Below are 22,216 nucleotides of genomic sequence, written 5' to 3'. Positions count from 1 at the left end.
AGGGTCGGGGAGTAAAAGCTACTAGCGGTGGGCCGACTAGGAGCGGAGCGGAGAAGGCGGGGAGTGATGCGGAGAGGGGATAGGAGCAGGGGAATGTTTGTAGGGGCGGGAAAGGTGGAGGATAATGCAGAGGGGCGAAGGAGGATATTTGATAGGGGCGGAGTAATAAGGGAAAGATTTAGAGCACGGCTCTAAGTTGGAGCGGAGGGTCAGAGGGTTGGAGGTGACAACAAGTTGAGACTTGTGTCCAGAGGAGGCAAGGTCCTACTGAGAATTCTCACAAGATATGACTGCGAGAAGACAAGTAATATTAAGACTGCGGAAAAATATCTAAGTACATGATATGTTATATACTACTATGTATGAGGCAGTGATCAGGATAACTATGTAGTAAAGCTATGTACCAAGGATATAGTTTGTAAGTATTTTACATAGGCGAAGACATAAGTCGGGGCGGATATCAATATGTACACGTCGGATCAGTGATCAAGCGGTAATAGGAATTAACAGTCATCCGGAAGTAAGGGTCTATGTACCAATGGGGAAGGTATATATCTAAAAGGGGAAAGAGATCCAGTTGAATGGAGAGGTTATGGAAGGGGACCAGTTGAGCGGTCGAGCGGAAGCGTAGGGCGGAATGTGGACTTGTGATTGGACGGAGCAGAGGATGGATGGGGCGGAAGGGTCGGAAAGCAGAGCGGATATTAGTATCGGAGTGGTTGGATCAGGTATATGACGACAAATCACCAAGTACTGAGTACCGAGTTCTGGGCATCAAGTTCTGGGCATCAAGCACTGAAACACAAAACTAAAATAAAACATTTTGTAAATTGAACAAATCACCAAGTACCAAGTGCCAAGTGCCAGGTTTCAGCACTCGGTACTCGATGCCTGGAACTCGGTACTCAGCACTCAGTGCCTGGAACTCGGTACTCAGTACTTGGTGATTTGTTCAATTTACGAAATGTTGTATTTTAGTTTCATGTTTCAGTGCTCGATGCCCAGAACTCAATGCCTGAAACTCGGTGCCCAGAACTCGGTACTCACTACTTGGTGATTTGTTCAATTTACGAAATACCCAGAACTCAATATTAGTTACCCGGACATTGATATTAGTTACCCGGAACTCAATATTAGTTACCTGGACATCAATAGATGTTACCCGGAACTCGGTACTCGGTACTAGGTACTTGGTGATTCATCTAATTTACAAAATGTTGTATTCAGGGTTTTGTGTTTCTCATTTCAGTGGTTGAAGATAGGTGTATGCACTCATACAGTGGGTATGTACTGGTGCCTACATCAGCACACTGATTAGTATGTTATCCAACTATCTCAGCCCACTGATGTTTATAACACTCATTCTTCTGGGCCCACCCATGTATATGATATCAACCATCTCGGCCCACCTGTCTATACAATATACTACTACCTCGGCCCATTCGTCTATATAATATACTACCACCTCGGCCCATATGTCTATATGATACATATCTGGGCCCACCTGTATATGTGATATCCAACTACCTCGGCCCACCCGTCTATATAATATCTAATAAATTGCTCTCTCGGCCCACCCATCTACATAATATACCCCCTAAGTCGGCCCACCCATCTACACAATATACTACTATGTCAGCCCACCTGTCTACATAATATACCCCCTATGTCGGCCCACCCGTCTATGTAATATACCCTATGTCAGCCTACCCATCTACACAATATACTACTACCTTGGCCCACCCGTCTAGATAATAATACCACTACATCGGCCCACCCATCTATATGATATATAATAAACTGCTCCTTCAGCCCACCTGTCTAGATAATAATGTCACTACATCAGCCCACCTGTCTATAATATACATGTCCATCCTACTCTACATATTACCTAGATGGGCCCAACTGTATTCATCGGTAATAATATCCCTCCCAGCCCATCTGTTAACATCAAGGATATCTTCATCATCGGCCCATGGTTCGCTGGCCCGTGTTATATGGGATATTATGCACGTCAGTTGCCTTGTATAATATGGAGTTTGTCACTGAAGGGGCTTGAGTGGCGCAATGGCATTCTAGCTGTTGATGGCACAACAGTTGACCTTTATGCTAAACCTGCTCATTTTGGTGAGACATTTTATGATAGGAAATCTAACTATTCTCTTGGCTGTCAGGTATTTTTCCCCCCCTTCATGGTCAATGATTAAATTATTTTTAGGCAATTGTTATGCCTCACAACATTCTCATTGTTGATTATGCTCTTGGTCATCCTGGAAGTGTCCACGATGCCTATGCTTTCCAATCAACTTGTCTCTATCAACAGCATGAAGCTCTTCTCCCAGACAACCACTGGGTTTGGGCTGACAGTGCATACCCACTTGAGAAGTGGTGCATAGTCCCTTTCAAGAAGCCCTGCAATGGGAGGTTGACCAAGGACCAGAAGACATTTAATTACCATCTTTCCACAGTATGCTCATATTTTTGTGATTTTTTGTGATGGTTTTGTTACTGATTTTTATTTTTATTTTTATTTTTATTTATATTTAGGTTCGTGTTCGTGTTGAGCATGCATTTGCTGCTCTTAAGGGGCACTTTCAGTCCCTTCGAGAGCTTCGCCTCAATATTCACACAGAAAGAGAGCTTGAGATTGCTGTCCATTGGATTATGTGTTGCATCATCTTGCACAACATGATCATTTGATTCAAAGCTCACCATCGCAAGCAGGATCCAGAATTTCACCATTCTCAGAGGTGGGCTGAACGAGAGGGCAGAGAATTTGCAGCTCAAGAGATTGAAGATTCTGATCAGGGCAGGCTTCTCATTTGCAGATGATGGATCAACTGTTTGACAGTCCTTACTCAAGAGCTGAACATAGGGAAGGGTAACTTGAAAGAACCAAAGTCACATTGTGTCACGAATTCCCAACACAAATCATTTTTCGTTCCTTGGTTTTCCTTCGGCTATGTCTCATACCCGAACCGGTCACGTGACACCACTACCTTCTACATTATCACGTCATCACCATGTCACAGCTTCACCTCTTCACATTTCACCAATCACATCTCCGATCGAATCTCCTACGCCCAGGGCTAGAACCATATGTCTTCCTATCACTTAATCTCCGTCTCTGACATCATTACTTATATATCACGACGTCATACTACGTCATGCGCAGTATCGTACGATTCTTTTCTCATTGGCTGATTATTTACAGACTCAGATATCTCCGACTCAATGTTATGTATATAGGTAGGGTAGTTAGCGTAGTTTCTCCTTAGACTTAACCTCTTCGTTCCTACCCAGTGTAGACTCAGACGTTCACTCTCAATATCATCTTTTGCTCTTATCCTTGACGAGTCCTAGTGGTTGTGTTAAGCCTTTACCATTTGGTGAACACTGATCATAACACATTGGCAATCAGAAGGTACATGTACTACTACAAGAGATTCAAGAAATGTATGTAAAATGTATGTATCAAAATCAAGCAGCGAAGTAACAACGTGATGCTAAAACAACACAATCAAATTGACGGTGATGAGGATGAGGGACCAGCAACATCTCCACCCACACCACGGAGCTTCATGGACTCATACTGGATCTTGAGACACCAGATCTCAGCCTCCTTCTCCTGAAAGGCAGTTGCAGCCTGAAGGCGGAGGATCTCCTTATCCTTGGCTTCCTGCTCACGTTGATGATTAGCGGCCGAGAGGAGGACTTCGTGTGAACGGGACTCGCAGCACCACTGGTATTCCTTCTTCTGGGACTGGTAGTCCATCTTGATGGTGTAGCGTTTGTTCTTTGATTCCCGGCACTCGGACATGTCACTATGCATACTCTGGATCTCACCGTTGATCATGCTAAGGTGATCCTCCACATCTGCCACCGAGGTCCTCTTCTTCTTTGATCTAGCGGAACTCTGTGGCTTCACAGAAAGCGATGTCTGGGATTCCATCAGCAAAATGCAATAGTCGGACAATATATAGGGCAATGAAGACACTGTGGATGAGGGAGTGGAGCGGCTGCGCAATATCCCCGATGACGAAGTGAATGAGGAGGGTCTGCACGGCGCTTGGCCACCAAGCGAGGCAGAACCGAACGCTGTGCGGCTGTGGTATGCAGGCATCTGTGGCTTCTGCAGCACAATGAAGGTGTTTGTGTCAATGGGAGGGGGGGGACGGAGAAGCCACATACTGCCACTTATGTCCCACTACTTTGGGGGGGGGGGGCTGTTGAGGTTGACAACATGATGCCAGGAGGAGTTAAACTCCAGCCCATCGCTGTTGTTGTACATGTTAAAGTCCCCATCTAAGGTAAGTAGCACGTTGCCAAGGGGGGCAAAGAAAGGCCCATCATCGTCATTGGCTATGGCGTGAGGGTCAGCACCGAGGTCACCATCCAGATCAGCGATTGGACTGCCCCCAGTGCCGGTGTAATGAGGAAGGGGGGGTACAAAGTGCTTGCAGGGTCAGGCTGAGCACTGGCAGCATGTGGGCTTTGGAGAGGGAACTGAGGGAGAGGGGGAGGAAGCTGAGGGAGAGGGGGAGTGAGCTGAGGGTCTAGGGGAGCAAGCCAAGCGTCTAAGGTAGCAAGCCAAGTGTCTGGGATAGTGAGCCGAGCATCTGGGGGAGCAAGCCGAGCATCTGGGGAGTGAGTCAAGCATCAGGAGTGTTTTGGTCAGTAGAGGGACCAGCCCCCCCACGTGGACAAATGAGTGTGTAGAAATCCCCAGCATGATCAACTCCCGGTTGGGAGGTGAAGATTTTGGTGCCGCATGTTGGATTAGAGAACAGGAAGGGGTGGAGTTGGTCATACTATGGAAACTCAAGCAATACTTGTTCTTAAAATCAAATAAATCAAATGATAATAAAAAAACAGCAAAAAACTTACTGTGTAGATTAACAGCCGCGTTTTCATCGAGCGGAGTGACACCAGCGCCAGTCTTGTTAAACTTGTCAAGCTGCTCCTTGAATGACTTCTTGAGACTTTTATCACAAATTAAATTAGCAGTTAATGAGCAATAGAGATCACTTATGAAATGATGCAGTTGCCCACCGCAATGTCAAATTTCTTTGAGTCCTCAGTATACATGCCTGAATATTCCGAGTCATTCGCGAAGATAAGTTTTGCCAAGACTCAATAGATTTCCCCCTCATCCTTTCCAGAAGGACACTCCTCATTGCTGGAAGTTGCAGATTTTTTACCCTCGTAGAATATTATGCGGGCGTCCAAAGGGTGAGTGACAAAATGCTGCACTAGTGTGTCTGTGCGACAGAGATCTGATGGTCTGGTCCAATGGACGATTATCCTAGGTGCAGTGGTCTTAGGGGCCTGGTTATGAGGGGGATTGGATCCACATCCTCGAGCCTTCCCTCTTCCATGGGATGCAGATGGAAGTGAGGGGAGTTCCATCACCTTTAGGCAACCTCGAGCATTTGCTTGTAGTCTTGCAGAATGGCAGACACGTTGGCAAAGAACAGGCATCAATATTCAAGCTCCGATACCTAATGCCGGCCAACTCCATCATTGAAAACACTTAGTTGATTTTTTACTGAACGCTTTAGCAAGTTTAGAAATGTACTTTGAGTCCCACTAATGATAAAAGTTGCTTTTGATCTAATGTCAACAACACCCTGAGTGTGGTTTTGAGTTGATTTCACTGTATTTTTGACTTCCCCTACATCTTGTATACTACTCATATTTATACTATAACTACACTAATAGAAAATAACCCGACCATATAATGAACAAGAATATTTGTAAATATGGGCACTGCATATTACAAAGCGCGGAAGATCTGTTAGCGCTTGCATCTTATCCATAACATTATGCAATGGTCATATTCCAACACTGAGCTCGTTGGTGGAACACTGACAATGATTCAGCAAGAGAAAGCAGAGTAGATTATTGGTTACAAGGCTGTGGTGGTAGAATAGACAAGATCAAAAGCAAAGAACAACACCAGACAAAGCATGATAAGCAGGTCCACTAGTCCCCGAAATACTCGGACCGCTTGTTTCATCACACCTATGGGCGCTTAATACCCGTGGGAACGAACACTCTGGTGGTGGGCAACGCCCACCACCACACATATAAGTAGTACTCAAAGTAAGTATTGTGTAAAACCGTTAAACGGCAATCTTCACTATCATATTCCTGCTATACTCTTTGACATTCACTTCATTTATGAAAAATGCTGCTGTTGGCCAGCATTTGCTCTCAGGTCTGAGCAGCTGACGCCTCTCGTGGCATAGCTTGTTCTGACGTCTTCTGACTTTTCAGGCGCACTCTCTGGGTTTGCAGGAGCCGTCTTGTTACAGCCTCGTGAGCAGTAGAAGCTCTTGATATCTTATTTCGTTTGACTCGATGTACAGTGGACCTCTTGAAGACCAGGATTCAACAAGGAGATTGTGCTTTGAATGCCCGGTAGGCTTCCAGATGTGCGCGCAACTGTACCGCTCAGTAGCTCATGTCTCTGAAGCAATACGACTGTCATATGGCGTATGACAAACGACATTCTTCAGAACCAGGGCATGAAAGGTCTATGGACGGGCACGGGTGCCACGTTGGTTCGGTGCGTTCCACCATATCTTTCATCTCTCTCTTCACGATTCTTCTCTATACCAGCAACGTTCCAGGAGTGGCACTCTACTTTACGAGCCTGACTTATCTGCGCTCTATCATGGCAAAGTCCCCTTATTTCTCTGCACACCAGCGGCACAATCTCGACAGCTCTAAAACCGTCCTTCCAAAACTCTCCAGTCAGGGCAACCTCATAGCAGGCGCGACCGCTCGAGTTGGAGTCGGCTTTATTCTCAACCCATTTTCTGTCATGAAGGCGCGTTTCGAGGTTAGTACGGTCGTATAAATCACTGTGGTTTTTAGTATCCTCACATTGCGCAGAGTGAGCTGCATGCATACCGTAGTTTATCAGGCTCACTTCTTTCCATCGCCCGTATGGGACCGTCCGAACTTCTCCGTGGATTTGTTGCATCGTCGCTGCGGGATGCACCGTATGCCGGTCTGTTTGTCGTCATGTACGAGAGTATCAAACGCGAGACGAGTGAGTTCGTTGTCGGTGATGTAAGATCCCGGCTTATGTGTCCCAGCGTACTTCCTCCCAACCGCATATGCAGCAGGCATACATAGCTTTTCAGCTGCCTCTGCAGGTGCCATAGCCACAATGGCGACACATCCATTTGACGTCATAAAGGTCATTTCTTCAGGCTCTCTTCTTTCAAAGCATCTGACGGTATCTCAGACGAAAATGCAAGTTCGCTCAGAGGAGAGATACCGTGGCTTTGCCACTACCGTCATGAGGATTTGGAAGGCTGGTCCTGCTTATTTACGAGTTCGAGTTGTATTCTCACCACACAATTCACAGCAACGTGGTGCAGCGGGTTTCTTCGATGGCGCATCTCTCCGTATGTCTAGGAAGATTCTCAGCTCAGCAATTGGCTGGGCTGTATTTGAAGGAATGCTGATCTTCTTGCAAACATGACGAATTATTCGTTCCATACAATGACATCCACTGATACCATTCAAATGCGAATCTATAAGCCATCAAGAGTACTGCTGTTGGATGAACTTCGCGATCGTTTGCAGTTGAATATTTGACGTTCCCTCGTAGATCGCACCCTGTAGGGCATCATGCTAAATAATAGACACCATTCGATCAGAGGGGTACTCACGATCTTCGAGTCCCTCCAGAATTTCTCAATTCCAGTCTCCCTTGTAAACCCGACTCCTCCACACCACTCGATAGCCGACCCACTCACGCGCTGAGCTACCTGACTAGCCCAGTATTTGGCCATTGCCGCCTCCTTCGTGAAGCTCCGTCCTTCCTCCTTCCGCCGTGCTGCATTGTATGTAAGCAGACGTGCGGTCTCGAGTTCAACCGCAGCCTCTGCAATTTGGAACTGCATGCCCTGAAAGGTTCCGATCGGTTGGCCAAACTGAGTCCGTTGGTAGGTGTAAGGGACAGCTTTGTCAAACGCGCCTTGAGCGAGGCCCAACATTTGAGCAGCAATACCGATACGACCTGGGGGAGTGAGCTCTCATAGAATTGAAATCAGAGATTACCTACCCTCGTTCAGAATCTCGATGGCAAGCTGAAAGTAGAGCGTTTAGCTTAGTTTCCTGGCCGCAACCAAATTGCTAACCTTGTAGCCCTTGCCCTCACCGCCTATGATGTTCTCATCTGGTATTCGGAGATCGTCAAAGTTGAGCGTGCACGTTGATGACGCTCTAATTCCGAGCTTCTCTTCCTTCTTGGCTATTTGCACGCCCATATCCTTCGTTGCAATAAAGCAAGTGATACCCTTGTAACCTTTGCTTGGGTCGACCTATGGGTTCTTTCAGCCTATAGTGTAGAGTGTGAATACAAGTAGGATTCACATTCGCGAAGATAAGAAAGATTTCGGCCTCATACGAATTAGTGATCCACATCTTCGACCCGTTAATCACCCAACAGTCTCCGTCCTTCTTTGCCCTCGTCTGGAGCGCGAAAGCATCTGACCCTGACACAGGCTCGGACAAGCAGAATGAACCAAGCTATATGCACACATGAGCACACGTGCACAGAAGTTATTACTCAACTCACCTTCGACTCCGACAGTAAAGGCAACCACTTGTCCTGCTGCTCCTTCGTGCCATACTTGCGCAGAATGGTGTTCACGAGTGTGTTGTGCACGTCACACATGACAGACACGGAGGGGTCTATCTTGGCGAGCTCCTCGATTGCAATAATTGCGGATACAAAGGAGGCCTCTGCGCCTCCGTGCTCGGCGCTCGTCTCTATGCCCATGAGCTAAAGAGTGGTGTCAGCACGCTTGGGAGGGAGAGCTGCCTGGATGCTGACCCCTTGCTCAAAGAGACCCTGAATGATAGTCGGGTCCATAGCTTCTTTCTCGTCCATTTCGCGGACCTTGGGGCCAACAACGTCCACCGCGAAGCGTTTCACTAAACACATATTGTCGGTGCCATAAGCATGGTAAATACGAAGAACTACATACCCGAATCTCGAAACATGTTCTCCTCCTCCGTGAATGTGTCCAGCGAGTTCAGTTGGAGTCCCTCTGTCCGTCTCGCGGACACAGAGAACATTCTGGGCAAGGTATGGGTATGAGGACGTGTACGGCCCCTGCAAGAGCACGTACCTTATTGGCTTGACAAGCGTCCTTGAACAATGCTTGGTAGCTCGCAGTGATCGTGATACAGCGCGGAACATGGTGAAAGCGAAGGACAGTAAAGCTAATAATTAAGTGTGCACACTATATAGGGACATGTACAGGCTGATTGACATAAATACTCAAGTTTAATCACATGGGTCGCTTCGCCGGATCTTCTTCAGACATGTTCGGCTGTATGTAGTTAACAAGTTAACAACACTCCACGACTGTCGAATTCAGAAGCCACACGATGTGCAGAAAGGGCATGATTCATGGACGAGTACAACGAAAACTATACCGTATCCTCAATGATCATATGAAAAGCAGCGTGTTGCACGAAAATGTGTGAAAAACCTAAACGAGATTAACGGACGCACACGACGTGGCATTGAAAGTCATGAAAAAGTGGAAACCTATGATGAGTCGTCAAAAGGGTCGTATCAAATCACTCCGTGGGTCAATCATCAGCATCGCGTGCCTCGCCGTTCGTGCGAGGCGTACCACGGGTGAGCCCGGCTGCGGCAAATCCCCGCGCAGCGAATCCACCACCACGACCACCACGTCTCCACCCACCACGACTACTGCCTCTATCAAAGCGATCTTCGCGTTCCGCCACGCTAATAGTACTCTCGCCCATTTTCTAGATCGGAAGTGTCAACCACCGAAAAGAACGATATTTGGGTGACTTACCTCATCATTCTTCCCCAATCCTGTCTTCATGGTCTCTTCGTCACCGAACTCTACTAAGACCACGTGTCTAGTACGTTGAGGCTGATGTTGATGCGGGGACCCCTTGCTTGGAAGGAAAATCACCTTCGTCACTCCCGCCGCCTCACCACCAAAGAACGTCCTGACTTCTTCTTCCGTTGATTGTTGAGGGAGTTTGACGAATAATGTCCAAGGATGTCTCGATGGCCGCTTGCTTGTCGGTGTCCTCGTGCCCGTACTGTCTGTTGTTGGCGACTTCATCCCTTCGCGTGCATCGGTGATGGGCACTTCAGGTGTCGCTTTGCCTGATTTCGGCTCTGGTGCTACTGCAGGGGTAGGGGCAGACGCCGGAGTTGGAGCACGGGCAGATGCTGGAGCTGGAATAGGTGCATTCACAACAGGATCAGCTTTCTCTTCGGATGTAGAAGCCTCCTTCTCCTTCGCTTCTGCGCGCTCACGGTCCCTGCGTTCTTTCTTCTCTTTCTGTTTCTGCCTTTCTTTTTTAGCCTTGTCTGACGGTGGTGCAGGTGTTCCACTCCCGTTAGATTTGGGAGGTGCAGGCGTGGACGGAGATGATTCTTTGGGAGTCACTTTACCAGATGGTACAGAGGCCAGAGGAGACTTGACCTCCCTTGGATGTGGTGAGAGAGGTTTTTCAGCCTGAATGGGTGTTGAACCCTTGGTGGGAGGGTTCGAGGTAGCATTTGGTAGTGAAGACGTTGTTGAATTTGGTGTTGGTGCAACATTACTGGGCGTCGCGGTGCGACGGTACGCATAGTTGAAACCTGAAAAGCGTTTAGTGAGGGCCATCGACCGGGGCAATAACAACTCACCCTGGCTCTTCAACTCGGCACTGATTCTGCCATCCTTGACATCCAACACAAGCGAACCGAACGCAGCATCGCATAGGTTCCAATTCCAACAGTTCTTCCAAGAGGGCTCTTCTGGACCCTGTGGATTCGGCACCCTCTCAACAACACTCAGGGCCTTGCCAAGCAGGACTCGCTGATGCTCATCGATAACGGTTTCTACCTGCTGTTTTACACTGTCCCAAACTTTATCAAAAGCTTCCTTTCCAGCAACGAGCTTGTGGCGGAAGCCTTCGAGATCGCTTTGCACGCTGAACTCGTTATAACTGGAGGCATAACGGAAGTGAAGCCCCGCGCTAATAGAGAGATCGGCCTTGAGAACGAGTGCAAGTTGTACAATTATACCCTCACGGCCGGGGCTGGCATGTGTGACAAGGAGACGTGTCTCGGTGGGATCGAAAACGCGCTGGGCGGTATCGACAAGCTCGCCGATCTGGAGTGCGGTTGTCCACATGGTACCCTGTCCACCAGCGATTGTGGCGCTGCCATCACCATTATCAAACATTTTGTGGGGAACGAGTGCACCGCCCAGACCAAGAAGCCTAAGTTTGACGCCTCCAACGTCGAGGCAGTGAGTAGTTGCCTCGTCGAGGATGTGGAGGTTGTCGATGTTGTATATGCCAGCGCGGAACTTCTCGAGAATGACAACATCCTCGCAAGCACCCCAAACAGTATATACAGGGACAGAGAGCTTGAGTTGACCTGAGAGAAGGAGAGGGAATTCAGAGAGGAGAGAAATGTCGACGGTGGCGCGGATTGCTTGGGCGGTGTTGTCAGGTGCGAGGAAGTGGGCACGCTGTGATGATGGTATTAGTGGCGAATACATCGTCAGATGACGCAGCGTGCGGTCATTTATGCGATCTAGACTGTTGCTTTCTGTGTATAATAAACGCGTCAAGCAAAAAAAAAATTGGGATTTTGGGAGACGCCCATGCTCACCGAAAAAACCAAAGTCGCCGGTATGAATGATAGCTTTCGCATTCGCCTCGCGTGCAAGATCATTTAGGCCAGAGAGGCGGCCACGGATGTCTGCAACGCAAAGGATACGGCCGTGTGTAGTGTCTATGACTTTTGTGTGGGTATTCACTTGGGCTTGAGGTCTAGGATTTGGGGATACTGCAGGACGTGTCGAGGAAGATGCTGGACGGGATGACGAGTTCATTTTGAAAGCTATGTGGTCAACGGGGAAGACGGCGAGGACGACAATGAGCACAACGACAAGGTCGCTAAATGAGAAGGGGGGGTTTCACAGGGAGTTTGACGATTACATAAGCTTATAACCCAAGTACGCATCTAACTTTACGAGTCCCACTCAACGCCGACGACGTCGTCAACGACAATAGTAGCGTTCATCACGAAGCTACTGCTGCCTGGGACCCGTGGTCATCACCGTTGTGGTTATTGCGAGATATTATGCTGTAGATCATGATTAGGAGCACAAGAAATAACAAGTTTAAAATACTTATATCAATGCCTACTCGTCGCCATTGACAGCGACGACGCAATGGAATCAAGTGAATCAAGTTTGCGATTCACTATGATGATTCGAGTCAATTGTGGTGGGTAAGTCTGCGCAGGCACTGCTGGCCCGCCACGGATCAGAGAATCATGCAGACCGCGTAACCCACAAGTTGCTGCCCACCACCCTCGACGACCTCTAACCCGCTCCTTGACGCCGTCGACGTCAATGAACCTATATGGCTCACAAATCTGAGATAACAGCGCCATTGCCAAGTGCCTTGAACCAAATCTCGTCGACGCTTACTGCATCGGACAAGCTACTCTCATCCGTGCTTCCCCTTCCAGAGAATCCGTGTATCGTCTATGCTACGTACTCCCCGTCTGGAGCAGTGCCTCCCTATGAAGTGCTAGAGTCTGCACGGAGACAGCTTGTTTCACGAAACCAGGCTTTCAGTTTTCAAGACTCGATTCTTCCCCATGTTCACATCGATCGGGATGTGTCAACCTTTCATGCATTCATCGTAGCCTCCAATGAGCAAGTCGACAGCTCTATGTCTGTTCTTAAACGGCTTAGACTCGATGATATGATAAGTGAGTATTCCACCCCATTGCTGCGCGCCGTCACCACCTCGACTTTACTAACCTACTACTTCAGTCTCAGAAACTTCTTCTTTCAACCCGCATGGGCTCTATCCATGCAGTTTGGCTTGTGCAGATAGTCATACTCCATGTGCATCATGTCTCGCACCCATTGATTTTTCATGCATCTCCACTGCCCGTCTCCTTCCACGGAAGCCACTTCGACAAATCTACACTCGATTTATTGATGCTGTCCGGACACGTCTCATAGACGACGTTGTTACTGCATCCTTGACTTCCGCTCTTCGCTTTCATAATGGCTTCCTCCTCGTACCCAATGCTATATCTAACGAGTGGGGCGCAGACTGGGACCATCATGCGCAATCACGGTATAAATTCTCGTCTCCACCGTTCCATCATCTCTGATACTCACGGAATTTTTATCCAGGCCACTCGTCCACTGCCACATCGATCTTCAACTTGCCCCCAATCGGCTTGAGGTTCACTCTCTCTTTCGGGCCTTCCCACACGTTCCTCTCCCTGCAATCCTCCCCCTCCCACCTGGTACACCTCTCACCCTTCTTCCCACCGGTGCCCCTGCCTTTCTTCTCGCCAATTACTCAGGGCCCACTGCCTCCCTTACCGCGCACTTCACTCGCTCACTCGCTCCGCATCCCCTCCCGCATTCCAAGGACCCCCAGTATATCATTGCGTGGCTTGCAGTGCAGAACAAGCAGGGCGAGGACAAGGGCACACCCATAATCTGGCCCACAGCCCTGTGTCTAGTTTCCAATTCGTCATCACGCAAGCCACTGGCACATATTCCAGAGCTACCTGCGCAGCTTCAGCCTTCCCCACCTCCGCCTCCTCCGCCATCAATAAATGTTGGGACTCCCCATGTAGACTCGCCGAGCACGCCGCTAAGGGTATTAACGAACCATCCGCTTACGCGTCGCCCCGCCACAGTTTCTCCATCTCCCCTCAGAGCTCTCCGCAGGTTAACCCTTTCCCATACTACTAGCCTGCAGAACGTCGCATCAGAGGTAGGCGGTTATGTCGAATCTGTTGTGCGTGAGCGAGACCGGGAACGGGAGCGCATTCGTAGGGAGCGTGAAGCGATGACATCGGTATCTGCGTCGCCGCAGGTGGTCACGCCAGCTGCAGCTATAGTCTCTGCCATTCCTACCCCAGCACCTGACCCAAATCACCTACTGCATCCATCCCCTCCAGCACCCACTGAACACCCACATATCCATCCAAGCGTCTATTATCCCTCTCCTGTAACTGCAATTGATCCCCCTGCTCCTCCCGGACCCCCTGCTGTGCCTGAACTCCCAACACCGTTGCCGCAGACGAACCTTGCGCCTGTTCCCACATCATTTGACCCGTTCAACACAATGGATGCCACCTGGTCGCAACCTGCATCTGATTTCATGGACTATGATATGGGTCCTGCTGCTCAACGTCGCCTCGACGTGGACTTCGCAGATTACGATACTTTCACGTTTACTGATGATGACTTCAGCTTCTTTGATCGTCCCTCGCGCCCTTCGGATGCTGCGCCAGCACCACTCGGGCTTTCGCCGAGTATATTTGGTGTCGCAGATGTCAGCGTGTCTTTTACCCCGGCAACAGGCACTCAGCTCTCCCCAGACGTCCCGACGTTCACTCCAGCACCCGTACCTGCTCTTCCCTCTCCATCTGCCTCGCACTCAGCGCCTTCCACACCTCATGTGAAGGTTACGCACCCGCCCTCCCAGTTCACTCGCACCTTCGACCCTATCGCCTTCGCTCCTTCGCACAGTCTTGCGGATGCCAAGTACTCTTCTGCCGGAAAGTTTGCTCTTCCCAGCCCGCCTGATGAAGAGGACCGCACTTCACCTTTGCCCGCCCTGTGTTCACAGAGCCATAGCACAGCCTCCCCTGCTGATCTTCGCGCGCGGTACAGCGCCGCAACAGACTGGCGCCTCGGCGTCGTACGTCAACTTATCGGCGTCAAGCGCAAATCTAAGTCGCTTGATCATGGAAGAGCACGCTACCGGCAGTTCCTCATGTCCTCGTATGATGACAGCGTTTACGAGGATATAGTTCCTTCACTAGAGGACGACGAGAAGTCTGAGGCTGTTTCAGAAGATGACGCAGATATGGACGACGAGCGTGAGCGCTCAACCACCCCACCCCCATCATACCTCCCTCTAGGCCCCATGCTCCTCCACACACAGTTCCACCACGCACTCCTCCTTCCGCTTTGTCAACCTCTTCGCCCGCCAGGATCGGCAGTTGCGCCTATGAGCTTGGTGCTTCCCCCACCACCTGTGGCTGCCCCTACACCAGTCTCTCCTGCTGCATCATTGGAGAAGATTAACCAGGAGCTGGCAGCGGCTGGTGCGGTGCTCGCGCGGGAGGTCGTTGAAAATGCTGTCTGGGCTCGCGCCTGGGGTTGCCGGTGTGCCGCAGGGGAGGAACAGGTTTGGCCCAGCGATATTCAGGAACTAGGGGATATTCTCAAGCGTGTGGATGTCCTTGATGGGCCAGTAGAGTTACTGACGATGTTCACACCCGGTAAGTTTTGGAGAGTCTGATAATTTATCGCTCAAATCATACCAATGCAGACGGTATACCCGCAGCGGAAAGTGTTCATTTTCAGAGACTGGACCCTCCCATGTTTTCGGTAGGCAAATCAGGCTGTGTCGTGCAAGTATTGCCGTCAGCATTACGCTTCTGGGAGAAGCTGGGCCTCACGCCTCATGGTGGCAAAAGAGATGTTGTCGCTTTCGTATTTCTCGAAGAAGGTGGCCTGGAAAAGCAGCGCCAGGCTGAGATTTGGTTGAACAAGATGTCTGCAGGATACAGTGTGAGTTCATTGTTGATTATCTTTCTCTTGTTTCCAATCGACCAATTTTCTTTTGGGTAGGCCAAGCAGCTTGGTTCTTTCACTGCCGGGATCAGCACAATGTGCTCAGCAGATGGAGTGATGCCTTTGCGGTTGGAGAATCTGAGGAAGTCCATAAGTATGTTATCTTTTGATCGGTAATTCGCTCAAACAAACGTAACACTCGACAGGGTCCTTTCTGCAATGCTTGGAATCAAACAATGACCTTGTCTTCTACATAGCCATTCCTGACCCAGCGATTGGGCTCACCTCACCCCTCCTGCGCGAAATCTTTAGTTTTGTCAAGCAGACCCAGGCAAAGCGCTCTGAGGCTCCTATCCTCTTTCAGTTTGTCCCCGAGCACCTGATTTCCTCGTCAGAGAGCCCTTCAGGTGAAGACTCGGAGATTGACGCCCTTTGTTACGCAACCTACCGACGCATGCTCAAACCCGTCGAGCGCTCCATGGCCAGGGGATTCTCCGACAAGAGTGAAACAATCGCATATTTGCAAGAGCAGCCGTTTGTTCTAGCCCGCCCCTCCAGCACTGTCCACTTTGCGCAAACAACCCCAGCTCGGTCGCTTGACGTCATGGATCGGCACACTCTCCTTCATGTTGGGTACCGCTTTTCTACCTGTGGAAAATGGCTATTCGCTGCGTGTGTCGACCAGCGTGGGGAAACTTACGACCTTGGGACGTGGCTGATACAGGACGAAATAGAGACATCGGCAGTGGTGCAAGTCTGGAATTTTGCGTTGCAATTCGCAAAGAGAGCCAATGTTGAATGGCGGATCGTCATTGCGAAACTAGGGCCTATGACTGTTAGCGAATTGGAAGGTCGGTGCTACGGAATGATTCTGGTGTTGCCTTTGTTTATTTGTTCTTTAGGATGGAACATTCATCTTTCCGCTGCGGCCCCGCTGTGCAATGATGTGCCACCTTTCCATGTCAGCTTGCTTTCCGTGGAGCAGAATTTATGCTGGCCTATCATACCACACCTTGATGAGACAGCAGGCCCAGCGTCATCCAGACGGGCTCCTGCGAAGGATTCCAAATCTATATACGTGGACACCGCTGCCCCAGCCTACGTTATATATCCTTCTACACGTATTCCCCTTTCCTCGCTTTCTTGTCAGGACCAGGCAGATTTACCATTTATCCCGGACAACGATGGCACGACGACTTCTGATACATTAAGCATCCTACCCATATCCACATCCATCCTCGTTCGATCTCCATCCACACGCTCGACTTCTACCCAATCATCCATCTACATACACCTTCTCCATGCGCTACACACTCGAGGTTCTTCTTTCTCCATTTCAGATGATATCATGCGCAAGGATATCACACTCAATTTTTACGAATTGTCTATTCTTGCAGGGGCAATGCTGGGCTTCCAAGAATACCCTCTCCTGCCTTTCCATCTGGCTGCACTCGAGGCTATGCATCATTCCCTCAGACAGGAAGATATCAGTTGACGCTTTGCTTTACGGTCTCTCACGCCTCTTTTGTTTTTGTTTTTCAACAAGTAGATCTGTCGCTGTCTTGCTTTTCTTTTGGTCACTACCCTACAGTTGTTGCATGTACCGCACTATTTTGTATCCTTACTGCTAACATCTTTCTTGCTCCTTGATCATGTTTATTACTATGAAGTAAAAACACGAATGTACAAATGCTGTGGAATAGGAGCTGAACTACTGGGTCTTCTTTTCCTGAGCATTGTACCCCTTTGGTGCGTCCAAGCGCACAGATGACTGAAGGCTAGCAAGAGCTGAGACAGCCAACATAATAATGGGCACGATGATGAAGAAAACGACGAATAAGGCAACAAGAAGGGGCGTCGAGAACAGCTGGTATCTCTTAAAAATACCACCGTCAGCGACGGTCGAATTGTCAGGAAGAGTATATGTTGAGTCAAATTCGGAAGGTGGAAGTAGCTGACGGCGCTGGTGATCAAGTGGAGACCCAGTGTACAAAACTAGGTGGCTCGTGAAAGCTGCGTCAATCTTCTCGATCTCACTGGAGAGGTATTGATCTGGCACATGTTGTGTGAAGTAGATGTAATTCGACGCAGTGTGCACTCACCATAATCCAACATGGCCGCCTTTCGGAGCTTCGGGCTACCCTCCATTGCTGGCATATTGACGCATACGACATGCTTAGAGTTCTCAGCGAGGTCTAAAGGGCCAGCCGCTGGACTGACACTCGTCAAGGTCGAGCCGCAGCGACTCGCCAGAGACTCGGCGATTTCCTGGAAGGAAGAAGAGGTGCTACGCTTCACATACGGGTACTGTCTTGATGAGGGCGCACTCTTCAAAATGGCAGACAGTCCAGAAGAAGTAGGCAATGCACGAAGATCAGAACTACGGAGCTGCGGAATAATGTTAGTAGTATAGCCAACTGGAAAGCTAGTACATACACCCGGCTGGTCTATCACTAGAATAGCATCGAAGGAGCAGATGTCTTCTGGCGAGAGAATTCCGCCGACTATGCCCATAGAATCTTCAAACTGTAGGTCTGGAGATAGACTGTTCAACACAGACGAACTGTGCCAATGTGAGTATTGACCGAATTAGTGACCGACAGCTGACACGAACCTTTGAGACGACCATGCGACAATTGGAACTGTGTCCGAATATCCCAGCACACCGACTACAGGGAACAGAGCTAAGATAGCAGCGCGTCCAGCCATTCAGAATGTCCTAGAGTTATGACAAGTTATGATGTTGCAGTTCAAGCTTGAATTACATAAGCCAAACCCACCGTAAATTCTCTCGTAAGCAATATTGATGCAAGCATTGAACACTTGGACGACTTGGATAACATGAGCACCCAATTCTACTTCGACGGTTATCGAACGGAATATATGAGTGAATACAAGCCAGGCAGATATCACCCAGTGCACCTAGGCGACACGTTTCCTACGCGCGATAACCCAAGATACTGTAAAAGTCGACCTTACTGACGAAGAACTTGAATTACATAAGCCGGGCGCGTTTACCGTTTACCACCAACAAGTTAATAGCCATGGCTACTATTCCTCCCCAGGCGAGGTCCAAACAGCTCCGAGCATGCTTACTATGCTCGATTATTCAACATCCCATGGATTTTCGGAAGAATGGTTGCCCAAATTGCGAAGAGCTCATGCAGGTATTACCAGGTCATCGCGGATCCTCCCACTTTTCGCTGACGTCCTCTCAGATGAAAGGTTCCCCTGACCGCATAAGTGTTTGCACCACCACTTACTTTGATGGTATCATTGCTGTCATCGACGCAGAAGCGAGCTGGGTGGCTCGATGGCAAAGAACGTGTAAGTTTACCCCAATGCTAGTTTGAACACATTCCTGATTGTAATCCGTTTCATAGCAAAGTATGTTCGGGGGATGTATGCTGTCCGCGTGAAAGGTCGAATACCAGAAGACGTAGAAGCTGAACTCGAGTCCCGTGGCATCAAGTACCGTCCTAGAGACCAGAGTGATCAGGATTAACATGCTTTACAGTGTTTCATTTCGTTCTGCAAGTTGTTTTTCAGTTTACATTAGCTTTATCGTTACTAGTAGCAGAATTAGTAGCCAAATTCGTTACACATCACATTATCTGCCTGCTATAGCTCATAGCACTACTGTAGCGCCCCTGGAATTTGCCTGGAATGATCCAAAATTGTATGCGCCTTGGAGAGATATACACGTCAGTCCAACACTAAGTTAGTAATTCATGGCAACCATATGTACCTCGACAATATGGTAACCTCGTAGAGTATGTATACAAGAACAAGCGGGAAGTCAGCACAGGGTATTAATCCGTTATACAGTAGAGTGTACAGAACTACAGTCGATTCCGTAGCGCGGTCGTGTGAGAGGGAAAATTATAATGCAGGGTAAAGGCTAAATGAAGAGCAGCAGGTGATCAACGGTAGCCTGCCCTTAGTGGTAGTAGCAGAGGAAAACTACGTCAAAGCAGCTCATGAAGAACCTGGTCATATCGATGAGGCATGTGTGACCTAGAAAAGGCCGTGAACATGTTATTTACCGTCACAGGTCAAGACGCACCCAAGCATATTTCTTGAGAAAACTATTTGAGAAAATACTTTCTCGACGTCCAAGACCTCAAATAGCCTCAATGTTTGATCAGGATCCTTGTTGGGTTGTTGGGACTGATGCGAGGGGTGCAGGTCACAGTCCCTGACAGCCCATAAGACACGACCAGGTGGGAATAGATCAGCCATTTGCATATTTGCCTCGAGGGTTTTCCGCATCGACAGAAACTTCGCCGAGCATCAATCTCACCAATATCATCACGTTACGATGGATATAACTTACCCAATGAAGATCATCAGGCGGCCCATCCCCAGCCTTCCAACGTTTAACTCTATTGGTGATAACCGAATATCCTTCTATACCATCATTTCGCTCATTTGCATCACACAGCCAGAGGGCTGCGTTACGAATGTCCCGGACAGAACCGAGTGATAGTCGAGACACAATGTCATCTGAGCATACAAACGATGTGACCAGCTTCGACGCCAATCGGCTAAGCGCAGCATCCGTCAGACAACTAATGGAATTCAAGATGTATGTCCCAGTAGAGTAAGATGCATAACGTACGGAGGTCCTATGCAGTAGACGGATACGTTGCGGTCCGCTGGTAAGCCACTTGAAGGCACTGTCAAACAAGTCGCAGGGTCTGCCCACATCTAGATGAAAAATGTCAATACACAAAAATCACAGCTTAAATATCGCATTCACCATGGCCAAGAGAACTGCAACTCCTGCTCCTAGACTATGTCCGCAAAGTATGAGTTCTGGTTGGCGATCCTGATCAGCTGTGACAAACGTCATGATAACAATCTCAATCACCGTATCCTGGGTTGCGAGTCAATGCATCCATGACAGCGATATGCACTGGTTTTCCAATCTCGCCCATCACACGGGCCATGCGGAGCATTCCTCCGTGAACTTGGTATTTGGGCTGCTTATCATGTGAAGTCGTCGAGAGAATAGATAAACGCCTCCGTGAGGATCTTCTAATGGATCCCGGGAATGGTATACTGTCTCCAGTGTCTTCCTGAGACGTGCTGGACGCGGGCTCAAATTCTACTGGATCACAAGTTAGATCAACAGCGAGCTCGTTAAGTGACATTGTTCCTGTAAAGCCGTAGTAAGCACAAGGCGAATAGCTCTCCGAACAAAAGCCACCTCGTAAAACAAGCACGACCTGGTGTCTATCGTGGTCGGTCAAGACCCAGAATCTAGGCATCTGACGCTCTATCCCAACAACAGCTGTTGCACGAGCCCTTGCCTGTACATTTGGCTGCTCTACTGACTCCTCATGCACCGACCTTTCAAAAATTTCCTTGTCGTGCTTGCCCATCAAGATGTCCCACCAGGAGTACTCCACATTGTCGGAAGGAATTCCACGGAATGAGGAATTTCCTTCCACCTCATCTTCCGCCGCATTGACAGCATTTTGGAGTTGTGCCTCTTCCGCATCCTTTTCGTTACTTGTAGTCGGGGGGTTTAAATTGCGAGACGGCGACGTCAACAGAAGGGGAACCCCGAAAAAGAGTAGACTCGCGCCGCCATAGCCAGCAAGGACCATCTTGGAAAATCGTCGCAAATTAGTCTTGAGCTCAGCTATAGACTTTTGCGGTAAATCTATGTGGGAGTCTTTCCACCTAATGGAAGACACGGACGACATTGACAGTCTCGAGAGAGCACTCGGAGATCTGGGACGGGTATGCGACTTAGCGGGTGCCTCTCCGATGTCTGCAGATATAAGTTGTCCTCGATGCCCCGGGAATATCACGTCGGATGTTACTCGAACTCGTGAAGGTATACGCTTGAGATGAGGGCCGGTGGACGGATCATGAAATTGAATCTCGCGAAGATATGGGAACCAACTCTGCTCTTGCCACTCGTGGGTGACGCCTTGCAAAGCCACCCATGCAACCAAGGCTCTAGCAACCTCTGTTACTCCGTACCTTCTCCCTGGGATATTCTCGTGTGATCCAGGATGATCCCATTCACGTTTTACAAGGTCAATGAATGATGCCAAAGAAAAGGAGGCTTCGCTGCTGCCAGGGAAGATGGCGGAGAGAACATCGATGGAGCCATAGGCTGCTCGTAGAGAGGCTGATGAAATGTACTCCCCGACATAGATGGGAGCAAGAGTAAGTCTCTCGGCGAAGGTGAAAGCACTGGAAACTGCGCCTTCTAGGACGGGTGCAGCGACTTCGCTCCCACCGAACACTACGCGATCGAGGGCAGAGGCGACCACACCCGCGACGCTAGACGCAGCGTCTCGAGCAACCGAGAACTATGGAACAATGTGAGTTCTGTAGTGGAAAATTAGCATTGTTCGGCTTACCCCCAGTCGGGTTGTGCCCTTAACAGCAATGAAAGTAAGGGAGGTTGCTGCTGAAGTAAGGTCAAGACCACGCCTACCATATCTCTGCCAGTCGTAGTTCATGATTAGTGGTGAGAAGGAAGAGTATCTGTGCACGTGTGAATGGGCAGGACAATTCCATGCATCGGCTGCTCAGAACAGCCTCAGATGCAA

General features: G+C 49.1%; 8 protein-coding genes across 8 annotated transcripts; 3 read left to right on the top strand and 5 right to left on the bottom strand.

Moving 5' to 3' along the window:
- Positions 1-3,520: 3,520 nt before the first annotated feature.
- Positions 3,521-5,088, bottom strand: EDB91DRAFT_1082316 (uncharacterized protein; the record flags this gene model as incomplete). Its single annotated transcript, XM_041315478.1, has 4 exons — positions 3,521-3,940; positions 4,384-4,640; positions 4,888-4,975; positions 5,053-5,088. The coding sequence occupies 4 exons, from the start codon at positions 5,086-5,088 to the stop codon at positions 3,521-3,523; spliced, it is 801 nt and encodes a 266-aa protein (XP_041177058.1).
- Positions 5,089-5,965: 877 nt separating this feature from the next.
- Positions 5,966-7,710, top strand: EDB91DRAFT_1134705 (solute carrier family 25 member 38). Its single transcript, XM_041318787.1, has 9 exons — positions 5,966-6,220; positions 6,280-6,321; positions 6,372-6,423; positions 6,479-6,571; positions 6,625-6,847; positions 6,901-7,060; positions 7,107-7,210; positions 7,259-7,327; positions 7,382-7,710. The coding sequence occupies exons 1-9, from the start codon at positions 6,184-6,186 to the stop codon at positions 7,496-7,498; spliced, it is 897 nt and encodes a 298-aa protein (XP_041177057.1). The 5' UTR covers positions 5,966-6,183; the 3' UTR covers positions 7,499-7,710.
- EDB91DRAFT_1134702 (acyl-CoA dehydrogenase/oxidase) lies at positions 7,380-9,266 on the bottom strand. Its single transcript, XM_041318786.1, has 9 exons — positions 9,156-9,266; positions 9,012-9,103; positions 8,858-8,958; positions 8,600-8,806; positions 8,395-8,550; positions 8,160-8,342; positions 8,084-8,108; positions 7,689-8,038; positions 7,380-7,635 (listed from the first exon to the last, which is right to left on the bottom strand). Exons 1-9 carry the CDS (start codon positions 9,224-9,226, stop codon positions 7,561-7,563), a joined length of 1,260 nt encoding a protein of 419 aa, XP_041177056.1. The 5' UTR covers positions 9,227-9,266; the 3' UTR covers positions 7,380-7,560.
- Positions 9,267-12,234, bottom strand: EDB91DRAFT_1134700 (uncharacterized protein). Its single transcript, XM_041318785.1, has 4 exons — positions 11,684-12,234; positions 10,709-11,620; positions 9,858-10,660; positions 9,267-9,807 (listed from the first exon to the last, which is right to left on the bottom strand). The coding sequence occupies exons 1-4, from the start codon at positions 11,904-11,906 to the stop codon at positions 9,625-9,627; spliced, it is 2,121 nt and encodes a 706-aa protein (XP_041177055.1). The 5' UTR covers positions 11,907-12,234; the 3' UTR covers positions 9,267-9,624.
- Positions 12,235-12,257: 23 nt separating this feature from the next.
- EDB91DRAFT_1223284 (mediator complex subunit 13 C-terminal-domain-containing protein) lies at positions 12,258-17,312 on the top strand. The gene is made up of 7 exons (XM_041320933.1): positions 12,258-12,796; positions 12,861-13,173; positions 13,233-15,346; positions 15,397-15,638; positions 15,699-15,795; positions 15,848-16,492; positions 16,544-17,312. The coding sequence occupies exons 1-7, from the start codon at positions 12,442-12,444 to the stop codon at positions 17,134-17,136; spliced, it is 4,359 nt and encodes a 1,452-aa protein (XP_041177054.1). The 5' UTR covers positions 12,258-12,441; the 3' UTR covers positions 17,137-17,312.
- A 2-nt stretch (positions 17,313-17,314) lies between these two features.
- Positions 17,315-18,397, bottom strand: EDB91DRAFT_1134694 (uncharacterized protein). Its single transcript, XM_041318784.1, has 4 exons — positions 18,256-18,397; positions 18,078-18,204; positions 17,744-18,029; positions 17,315-17,693 (listed from the first exon to the last, which is right to left on the bottom strand). The coding sequence occupies exons 1-4, from the start codon at positions 18,348-18,350 to the stop codon at positions 17,353-17,355; spliced, it is 849 nt and encodes a 282-aa protein (XP_041177053.1). The 5' UTR covers positions 18,351-18,397; the 3' UTR covers positions 17,315-17,352.
- Positions 18,398-18,470: 73 nt separating this feature from the next.
- EDB91DRAFT_375529 (Spt4/RpoE2 zinc finger-domain-containing protein) lies at positions 18,471-19,511 on the top strand. The gene is made up of 3 exons (XM_041327053.1): positions 18,471-18,808; positions 18,860-18,968; positions 19,025-19,511. Exons 1-3 carry the CDS (start codon positions 18,686-18,688, stop codon positions 19,144-19,146), a joined length of 354 nt encoding a protein of 117 aa, XP_041177052.1. The 5' UTR covers positions 18,471-18,685; the 3' UTR covers positions 19,147-19,511.
- Positions 19,337-22,126, bottom strand: EDB91DRAFT_1283886 (uncharacterized protein; the record flags this gene model as incomplete). The annotated part of the gene is made up of 6 exons (XM_041324767.1): positions 19,337-19,922; positions 19,978-20,212; positions 20,263-20,351; positions 20,404-20,459; positions 20,515-21,973; positions 22,025-22,126. The coding sequence occupies 6 exons, from the start codon at positions 22,124-22,126 to the stop codon at positions 19,680-19,682; spliced, it is 2,184 nt and encodes a 727-aa protein (XP_041177051.1). The 3' UTR covers positions 19,337-19,679.
- Between the last annotated feature and the right edge of the window lie 90 nt (positions 22,127-22,216).

The sequence above is a fragment of the Suillus paluster genome, assembly GCF_016628075.1.
Source record: "Suillus paluster strain FC165 chromosome Unknown EDB91scaffold_27, whole genome shotgun sequence".
In the NCBI taxonomy this organism is placed as follows: Eukaryota; Fungi; Basidiomycota; class Agaricomycetes; order Boletales; family Suillaceae; genus Suillus; species Suillus paluster.
Note: the sequence above shows the minus strand (reverse complement) of the source record. Positions and strands in the feature narration are given on the sequence as shown.

Coding starts and splice junctions, on each gene's coding strand:
- EDB91DRAFT_1134705 (XM_041318787.1), top strand. CDS start 6,184: ATGAAAAATGCTGCTGTTGGCCAGCATTTGCTCTCAG. Junction 6,322..6,371: donor AGCCGTCTTGTTACAGCCTC/GTGAGCAGTAGA, acceptor CTCGATGTACAG/TGGACCTCTTGAAGACCAGG. Junction 6,424..6,478: donor GATTGTGCTTTGAATGCCCG/GTAGGCTTCCAG, acceptor ATGTCTCTGAAG/CAATACGACTGTCATATGGC.
- EDB91DRAFT_375529 (XM_041327053.1), top strand. CDS start 18,686: ATGGCTACTATTCCTCCCCAGGCGAGGTCCAAACAGCTCCGAGCATGC. Junction 18,809..18,859: donor ATTGCGAAGAGCTCATGCAG/GTATTACCAGGT, acceptor ACGTCCTCTCAG/ATGAAAGGTTCCCCTGACCG. Junction 18,969..19,024: donor GGCTCGATGGCAAAGAACGT/GTAAGTTTACCC, acceptor TCCGTTTCATAG/CAAAGTATGTTCGGGGGATG.
- EDB91DRAFT_1134694 (XM_041318784.1), bottom strand. CDS start 18,350: ATGGCTGGACGCGCTGCTATCTTAGCTCTGTTCCCTGTAGTCGGTGTG. Junction 18,205..18,255: donor GTCGCATGGTCGTCTCAAAG/GTTCGTGTCAGC, acceptor ACATTGGCACAG/TTCGTCTGTGTTGAACAGTC. Junction 18,030..18,077: donor TAGTGATAGACCAGCCGGGT/GTATGTACTAGC, acceptor ATTATTCCGCAG/CTCCGTAGTTCTGATCTTCG.
- EDB91DRAFT_1134700 (XM_041318785.1), bottom strand. CDS start 11,906: ATGAACTCGTCATCCCGTCCAGCATCTTCCTCGACACGTCCTGCAGTA. Junction 11,621..11,683: donor CGGCGACTTTGGTTTTTTCG/GTGAGCATGGGC, acceptor TATTATACACAG/AAAGCAACAGTCTAGATCGC. Junction 9,808..9,857: donor GATTGGGGAAGAATGATGAG/GTAAGTCACCCA, acceptor CTTCCGATCTAG/AAAATGGGCGAGAGTACTAT.
- EDB91DRAFT_1134702 (XM_041318786.1), bottom strand. CDS start 9,226: ATGTTCCGCGCTGTATCACGATCACTGCGAGCTACCAAGCATTGTTCA. Junction 8,807..8,857: donor AGGGTCTCTTTGAGCAAGGG/GTCAGCATCCAG, acceptor ACCACTCTTTAG/CTCATGGGCATAGAGACGAG. Junction 7,636..7,688: donor TCTGGAGGGACTCGAAGATC/GTGAGTACCCCT, acceptor GATGCCCTACAG/GGTGCGATCTACGAGGGAAC.
- EDB91DRAFT_1223284 (XM_041320933.1), top strand. CDS start 12,442: ATGGCTCACAAATCTGAGATAACAGCGCCATTGCCAAGTGCCTTGAAC. Junction 13,174..13,232: donor GACCATCATGCGCAATCACG/GTATAAATTCTC, acceptor ATTTTTATCCAG/GCCACTCGTCCACTGCCACA. Junction 16,493..16,543: donor GACTGTTAGCGAATTGGAAG/GTCGGTGCTACG, acceptor TTTGTTCTTTAG/GATGGAACATTCATCTTTCC.